General features: G+C 36.0%; 1 protein-coding gene across 1 annotated transcript; it reads right to left on the reverse strand.

The window, feature by feature from the left end:
• Positions 1-6,560: 6,560 nt before the first annotated feature.
• LOC125999490 (keratin-associated protein 3-2-like) lies at positions 6,561-6,869 on the reverse strand. Its single transcript, XM_049767588.1, has one exon. The coding sequence runs from the start codon at positions 6,867-6,869 to the stop codon at positions 6,561-6,563; it is 309 nt and encodes a 102-aa protein (XP_049623545.1).
• Between the last annotated feature and the right edge of the window lie 2,466 nt (positions 6,870-9,335).

Consider the following 9,335-nt stretch of genomic DNA (forward strand, 5'->3'; position numbering starts at 1 on the left):
ATAAAGGAGACATAACTTCAGGTTACTAAATGAGGATACCATTTCCACGTGCCAGGAGGACAAAAGAATTATTCTAGTAACTCTTCACAGGAAGACATTACCCTTTTGTCAGAATAAAGAGAACAAAAGATTTGGTCAGCTAGACATTCTAGCTGCCACTCATTGAAAATAAGCAAAATAATCTTCTCACAAGTTTTGATTCTGTGAATTGAAAATTATTTATAGCTTCTATTAAAATTAACATTACCATTCATTAAATGTCATTTATTGGTTTGGCCCACCCCCGTAAAAATGTTCTCTGTGACTAGCTATCTTTGCAATGACTTTTGTGGCCCTGCTGTGCCCAGTGATAGAAGTGTGTGGCAAGTAACCATGTTTTAAGTGCATGCATGTGTGTATGTTTTGCATGTTTATGAACTTTATCTGCCTCGTGCAAATTGAAATTTTTATAGGGGCTGTAGATATTATCTAATAGGTAAGATGGTTGCTTTGTAAGCTACATACCTGTTCAATCCCTTACAAACCCAGAATGACCCTTAGCTCGCCAGGAATGATCCCTGAGCACAGCCATGTGTGGCCTCCAAAACAAATAACAATTTTACAATTACTTTTAAAGCAAAGTCTAATAATAATTATTCCTTGGAAATATTTTAAAATACTTTTAAAAAGAAAAATCACAGTATGACTGAGGTACAATTTGTGTCCTAAGGAACAGAATTTAAATTATTTATAAATACCTAAAGTTCTGTGTTTTGGTTTTCTGAAACTTGCCTTCTTTGCAATTTTCATGTCTCATTTTTTTTTGTATTAAGCATACTGCTTTTCATTTGTGTAAGAGTGAAATAAATTTTAAGTTTTAATTTTTTTTTTTTTGGTTTTTGGGCCACACCCAGTAACGCTCAGGGGTTACTCCTGGCTATGTGCTCAGAAGTTGCTCCTGGCTTGGGGGACCATATGGGACACCGGGGGATCGAACCGTGGTCCGTCCAAGGTTAGCGCAGGCAAGGCGGGCACCTTACCTTTAGCGCCACCGCCCGGCCCCAAGTTTTAATTTTTTTTAAATTTAATATTATTTTAGTTTTAGAGGGACACAGACTAAATCATGTCTTGAATTTTCAGATCATTCTAAGGGAAAAAGGGCCACTATCCTGACAAAGTAAAAATTTTTATAATTCAGAATAAGCTTACTTGTTTTCTTTTTTTGGGGAGGGGTTTGGACCACACCCAGTGGCGCTCAGGGTTTACTCCTGGCTCTCAGCTCAGAAATTACTTCTGGCAGGCTCGGGGGACCATATGGGATGCCCAGGATCAGACCTGGGTCTGTCCCTATTAGGCCACATACAAGGCATAAGCCGTACCTCTGTGCTATCACTCTGGCCCCAGCTTAATTGTTTTCTAATTGAATAGTGCTTCCTAGGTATTGGAAGACAATGGGAGAAATAAAAATCAATAAAACTGGGGCCGGGCGGTGGCGCTAAAGGTAAGGTGCCTGCCTTGCCTGCGCTAGCCTTGGATGGACCGCGGTTCGATCCCCCGGTGTCCCATATGGTCCCCCAAGCCAGGAGCAACTTCTGAGCACATAGCCAGGAGTAACCCCTGAGCATTACCGGGTGTGGCCCAAAAACCAAAAAAAAAAAATCAATAAAACTAAAATAAAATCAGGAAGACTTAAATAGATATATTAAAATAGTTTCTTTGAATGAGTTATTTACTAAGCTGAGTTGGATTTTATTTTATTTACATATCATCTTTTTTGCTAAAATCTTCATTACTCTGGAACTCCATTATTAAATATATTGGAAGTGTCAGCTTCTCATATTCTGTTCATTCAAAATAATCTTTTGTTCTTATTTAAGTTGAAATAAGTTTTATTTATTTTAATATAAATATTTTAATATTTTGAGATTTTGTTATTTAAGTTCACTGATCTTACCCCTAGTAGGTCATGTCCACAGCTATTACTCAAGCTACTAGTTCTTTGATTTAGACAGTACTCTTTAGTTCTAGAAACCTCATAGACTTTTCTTTATTTGAATTCAATTTTTCAACTTTTTGAAAAAAAAAATCCACCTTTTTGGATGGGATTCCTCGTTGTATGCATTCTCTTTCCTTTACATGTTGTTCATTTTTCCCTTTAAATCTATGAAAATACTTACAATAATAGTTTAAAGCTTTTGTTAATTCCAACACCTGCTTTTTAATTTGCTGCTCTTTTCTCTTGATTATGGATAACACTTTCATAATTCCATGATATTTCATGCATAGCAATTTTTAAAAAAATTTTATTGAAAGCAATGTGTGAATTACAAGTCTTTCACAGTTGTATTTCAGGTACATAGTGACATTGAATTAGAGCCATTTACCACCACCAGTGTTGACCTCCCTCCATCATAGTTCCCAGCATGCATCCCATACTTCCATCCTTAGCCCCCTGGACGGCTAGTATAACAGGTCCATTTTGTGTATAGCTTGTTATAGTTTGGATCTCTTCATTCTATTGTCATTGACTTTGGTTTGGGTATTTAGGTCTGATTTTTTTAAATTTTAAAATGATTTTTATTGATGTGTCAGGATGTACAATACTGTTCATCACAATTGCTGTGCATGCATATTTACAATACCACACCATCACCAAAGAGCCCACCTCCCTCTACCATTAGCCCAATAATCCCTCCCAAATCTCTTTCCACAGTGCTAGTTCAGTTGAGTAGACAAAACATACACTGAATGTACCAAGAAAATATATTGACATTTATATAAGAAAAAGCAATTCTATCAACCTTGTTGCAATTTTTTTCACAGAATGCACACTAAATTTAAACAATTAACCTATAAATTAAACTTCCAGATAATCTGGCACTACTTTTAGAACACTTTTACACTAGAAGTCTTAATACTAACAAAATTATGTAAATGATAGCTAGATTTTGTTGCACACAAAGCACCAATCTTCTTTGGAAACTTATTTAATGACTCTTTCACATTAAAATTTTGAACAACCTTTTGTTCTTTTTTGTTTTTTTGTTTTTTGTTTTTTGGGCCACACCGTTTGACGCTCAGGAGTTCCTCCTGGCTATGCACTCAGAAATTGCCCCTGGCTTGGGGGGACCATATGGGACACCGGGGGATCGAACCGAGGTTCGTCCTATGCTAGCGCTTGCAAGGCAGACACCTTACCTCTAGCGCCACCTTCCCGGCCCCTGAACAACCTTTTGTTTAGTTTTATTTTTTCCAAATTATGGAAAATATTTGTTGATTCATTTAAAATTTATTAAAAATAACAGTCAGGTGACCATTGTATATTCACAAGTATAATCCATCTTAAAAAGTAAATGTTTTCTTTTTTATGAGTTTAATAATATTTTTCTTTAAGCACCATGATTACAAACATGATTGTAGTTGGGTTTCAGTCATACAAAGAACACTACCCTTCACCAGAGCAACATTACCACCACCAATGCTCCCCATTTCCCTTCCCCCGCCTCATCCCCTACCTGTATTCAAGACAGGCATTCTACTTCTCTCACTGTCATAATATTTGTCAGTGTAGTTATTTCTCTAACTGCACTCACCACTCTGTGGTGAGCTTTATATTGTAAGCAAGTCTTTCTAGCCCTCATCTCTTTTGTCTTTGGGCCTTATAACAATAACATCTTTTATTTATTAAAAAAAAAACCCCATGGAAGAGTGAGAATATTCTGCATCTGTCTCTTTCCCTCTGACTTATTTCACTCAGCATAATAGTTTCCATGTCCATCATGTATAGGAAAATTTCATGACTTCATCTCTCCTGATACCTGCATAATATTCCACTGTGTATATGTACCACAGTTTCTTTAGCCATTCATCTGTTGAAGGGCATCTTGGTTGTTTCCAGACTCTAGCTATTGTAAATAGTGCTGCAATGAATATAAGTGTGAGGAAGGCATTTTTTGTGTTGTGTTTTTGTGTTCCTAGGATATATCCCTAGAAGTGGTATAGCTGGATCATATGGGAGCTCAATGTTCAGTTTTTTGAGTAATTTGCATAATGTTTTCCATAAAGGCTGGACTAGATGGCATTCCCACCAGCATTGTGATTGAGTTCCTTTCTACCCACATCCCTGCCAGCACTGATTGTTCTTGTTCTTTGTGATGTGTGCCATTCTCTGTGGTATGAGATGGTACCTCATTGTTGTTTTGAATTGCATCTCCCTGATGATTAGAGATGTGGAGCTTTTTTTTCATGTCCTTTGGCCATTTGTATTTCTTCTTTGAGAAAGTGTATGGGCCGAGTGGTGGTGCTAGCCGTAAGTCATCTACCTTGCACGCTTTAGCCTAGGAAAGACCACGGTTTGATCCCCCGGCATCCGACATGGTCCTATAAGCCAGGAGCAATTTCTTAGCACAGGGCCAGGAGTAGTTCCTGAGCATCACTGAATGTGGCTGAAAAACAAAAACAAAAACAAAAAAACAAAACAAAACAAAAAGCAAGTGTATGTTCATTTCTTCTTCTCATTTTTTGATGGGGTTTGATTTTTTTAAGTTCTTTTGTTAAGTTCTGTCAATACCATGTATATCTTAGATATTAGCCCCTTAAGGTCTGATTATTTTTTATTTGCACTCTATATCCTGAGACCGCTTGCTCCCTGGGTCCCATCCACTTTTTTCCTCCCTCAATTTGTAGGAAGACAGAAAAATGAGGCAGAACAAGATGGTTCATGGCATAGAACAATTTTTAAATAGATGAAAATCCTTTGTGATGTGAAGTTTCCAGATTAATTTGTACGTTTCAGGGTATCGTTTTAATCTCAAAGGAAGTTAAATCAGTGGAAGGTCTTGATCTTTTCAGACAGGGTTTTAGACATGGGGCCAGGTATAATTTGTTATGTTCTTTGCTCCAGATGTGTTCTTTATTCTTTTTGTATGTCTTTCTGGAAGCTCTTTGGAAAGTCTAAGGTAAAAAATCTTTTTCCATTCTCTGTCAATTTGAACTGGACTGAGACTTCCTCAATATGTGTTAGTATTGAATGGTCTCTCTTTTCTCAGTTTAGTTCCTTATCCCCAGTAGTTACACTTTAATAATCTTTTGAAATTTTTCCTAAGTTCATACAGCAAAGCCTTTGCCAGTAATTGATAGAAACTTTTCTACAGATTTATGCGCATTTCCTCATCTTCTCTTGAGAATGTGGTTGGGAAGCTTATTGCTCCCTTAACTCCCTTTGCAATTTCTACTTGTCCCTCAGATCTATATAGGATCAAACACAGTAATTTTCTCTTTAATTCTTTAATACTACTCAGTTGAAAACATGACTCTATTGTCTTGTTTCTCATAAAACTATAATATTATTATTGGGATACTTATATTTTTATTTATACTACAATGCCTAGTAATCAATCAATCATTAATGACACGTGACAATTCTTAAAAAATTATATGGAGAAATGAGTAGGTATTGTGTATGTAACTGTCTGACCTTCCAAAACATCAGTTTGTTTTGACTATGTATAATGCAAAGTATATACCTAAGCATAACAAGTACTTATAAGTATGTAAGTATAACTTATATAAGTATATATTCATATAAATAGATTTATATGAATAAATATAAAATGAATACAAATACATAGATATAAACATATTTATATATTAAATATATATAAACAAACACATATAGTTATATAGAAATATAAATAGTTATATATAATATATAAACATATAAATATAAATATTTATGTTCATATATAAATTTATTTATATATGATAAATATTTATTTTATATTTATTTTTAAACCTGTGTTAAACCATGTTTTGGGAGACCAGTCTACTTTGGAGTATAGCAATATATTAGACCTTTTTTGTTGCAAGCCCATTTGGTCTCATAAAATAGCAAGAACAATAAAACCAAGCAATCAATGTTTGTTTATCCTGCCACCATTTTCAGTTTATCAGATGTTTTCTACTTTTCTTAAAATGTTAATGTTTGGAGTTAAGAAAAACATTTTATGTACATACAGAAATAAACAAAAAGTAATTATAAACAGCTGCTCTATGCCAGAAACATAAAATTTATTGGGAAGATCATGAAGTTCCTCAGTTTTCAGAAAGATACCACCCAAGACTGAATATAGATTTCCAAAGCACCCAAAGAAAGATACACTTTATAAAAGGAAATTAAATAACAACTTTGGAAAACTCACAGTCCTCAACCTGTTCAAATTGCTCTTGACTATTTACTACTGTTACATCACCACTAAAATTCGTTTTCTCTTTTTTCCTTCCCTTCTTCCTTCTTTTTCTTCCTTCCTTATCTTTCTTTTTCTTTCTTTTCTCCTTTCTCTCTCTTTCTTTCTCACTTTCTTTTTTCTTTCTCTTTCTTTCTCTCTCTTTCTTTTTCTTTCGTTCTTTTTTCTTCTTTGTTTCTTTGTTTCTTTCTTTCTCTTTACTTCTTTCTTCTTTTTCTCTTTATTATTTCAAAGTCAAAAGCAGAGGTAATTAATTACAGATCTTGAGAAAGATAAATCCCAAAGTTTCTGGAATGACTTTTTTCAATGCCAGGTTCTAAGGTGAGCATCCATCCTTCAGCAGCAGCAGCTTGGGGTGCAGGGATCTTGACAGCCTGGCTGAGTGTAGGTTGTGAGGTTGATGCTCTCCAGACCTGATGTGGGCTGGCAGGAGTTGAGCAGGAAGCAGGTGGGCACACAGGGCTGAGGGATGTGGCAGGGAGGTGGGCAGTTGTCACAGCAGGTGGGCTCCAGGAGCCAGGTGGTGTGTGGGCAGGTGCTGGGCAGGCAGACTCCACACCTGCAGCACTTGTCGGAGGAGCAGATGGTGGTGGCAGGGCCAGTGGGGACACTGCAGCAGCAGCGGGGAACACAACAGCAAGACATGGTGGTGAGAATCTGTGTGTTTTATTGGTCTGGTTTGAAGGAGGATAAGGTTTCTGAGGTGTGAGTGTCTCCTTGCTCTGGGGTTCTTATATACCTTCTCCAGTGGGTGTGCGTCCAACCAGAAGCTTCTTTCCTGGTTCTTGTGAGTGTTAGTGTGCTCATTATCCTTTGATTGGTTTGACATTTAGATGCTTATAAAGAGGCTCTATTCTCTTAATTAACCTTTAGTTGAGTTTATTGCTAAATATGAACTGATTACTCCTGCAACTTGTCCTTGGAGCACACATTTTATGAGGTAACACCAAAGGCTTCTGCTATTATAATTCCACCAACCAACTCTGCTGGGAATATGGGATGACAGGCACCTCTTATTTGTTTTAGTTTTTCCATATTCTGATCAATTCTATTATTATTACTTTGGTCGGTGTCTTTCAGTTTAAGCTAAACTTAAATTTACACACCTTTACGATCAAAGTCATGTTCATATGGATAAATGCATTAAAATATAACTTCTAGTGTATAAACTAATCTTTATGTTGATGATTTTAGGAACACATTACTGCTGAATAAAATAATTGTAGTAAATTTTATTTGATATTATCTTAGTTTATTAATATTCAGGGCCATTTATCTTCAGAATGGAATATTTGTGGGTTTTTTCCCCTATTCTCATCAGGTGGGCTCGAGTCCTGTTTCCCTGCATGATTAACAGATATTTCATTGGAAAAAAATACCCATTTGGGGGGTAGAAATGACATTTTACAATTAGTGTATTCACTTTTTCATTTCTAGTTAAGTTCGAACATTCTTTCTTTTGTGCATTAACCATTTTTCTTTCTTCTCAGAACTGGAATGCTTTGCTTCCTAATTACTAATTCTAAGCAAGTTGAATTTTTTTTTGGGGGGGGCCACACCCTGTGCCGCTCAGGGGTTACTCCTGGCTATGCGCTCAGAAGTTGCTCCTGGCTTCTTGGGGGACCATATGGGACGCCGGGGGATCGAACCGCGGTCCGTCCTAGGCTAGCGCAGGCAAGGCAGGCACCTTACCTCCAGCGCCACCGCCCGGCCCCGCAAGTTGAATTTTTAACTTATTCTTCATAGTGAGTAAAAGAACAATTGAGGATTACAATATGCAAGTTCAAATAAGGAGAGAAGGGGAGGGGGAAAAAAAAGAAAGTTTAAATAAAATGGCTGCCAATAAAGTGAAGTTTTGGGAGTCCACAGAAATGCTGATTTAATTCACATTTCATTTTTTCTTTTCCTCAGTGAAGTACATTTTATTCCCAAACCCAAAGTACTCATGGTAGAAGATTCCTGGAATCTGGTTCCAGGATAACACTTTAGCTTAACTGCAGGTTAGTTAGAATAAAATAAAATAAAAATAAAATGAAAAGAGAACCCAGATTGTGTTCCAGACTAGAACCAGTCTAATGCCTCAACCATTCTAATCAATTCATTTTTAAAACCATAAATTTTTCATTGCCTTCTTGCCTCCTTTTTAAGTGTGTCAATATGTGCGAGTATGTTTGTATGGTTCTTTTTGGTATGGGAGGTAGTATTTGATCAAGGGACCATTAAAAGTCAGAGAGTTTTTCATGGTCCCAATTCTGTTGCCTTCTTTATTACATCACATAATTCACACTTTGCTTTTATTCTTTTTATTTATTTCTTTTTTTAGGGGGAGTTTGGGGCCACACCCCGGTCTGTAGTGCTCTGTGCTGGCTCTGTGCTCAGACTTTACTCATGGCAAAGCTTAGGAAACCACATGTGATGCCAGAAATCAAACCCTCATTGGCCTCATGCAAGGCAAGTGTCCTACCCACTCTACTATTATCTCTGACTGTTATTCCCATTTTGGAACCTTAATTTTCTCCTCTACAAAATGAGGATAATACTATCTACATTCTTATACTAAGAAGATTAGTGTGAAGCTTCTGTGAAACAAAGTTAATGAAAGTCCCCAGACAATCAGAACGTGTTATGCAATTTGTTGTACTTATCTAAGTAAATTAAATTAATTTAAGTAAATTAAAGATCAAATTTGAGGTAAAAAAGGGAACACAACAAATTAGCTTAGAAGAAAATGTGAAGGTAAGTAAAAGCATATTTTAAATGTAATAATTTAAAAGTCCGTACCTACAATTAGAGAAAGTGATAAGCATAAAATAAATAGATTTCAATTTTTAGTAAAGTTTGCTAAATAGAATGTAGGTTCCTCAGAAAAATAAATATAAAATTCTCACATGACCCAATATTCCAGTTCTTGGAATCCGTCTCCAGAACATTAATTTGAAAAGATATATGCACACCCATGTTTATTACAGCACTTATTGCAAAAGCCAGAAGATGAAAACACTCAAAAATACAGCAACAAATGAATGGATAAAGGTATAGTAGATATATACACAATGGAATTCTATAAAGTCATAAGAAAAGATGAAATTTTACAGTTTGCTGCAACATGGA

Source organism: Suncus etruscus, chromosome 1, assembly GCF_024139225.1.
Source record: "Suncus etruscus isolate mSunEtr1 chromosome 1, mSunEtr1.pri.cur, whole genome shotgun sequence".
Classification (NCBI taxonomy): Eukaryota; Metazoa; Chordata; class Mammalia; order Eulipotyphla; family Soricidae; genus Suncus; species Suncus etruscus.

Excerpts from the sequence above, each read along its gene's own strand:
- LOC125999490 (XM_049767588.1), bottom strand. The coding sequence starts at position 6,869 with ATGTCTTGCTGTTGTGTTCCCCGCTGCTGCTGCAGTGTCCCCACTGGC.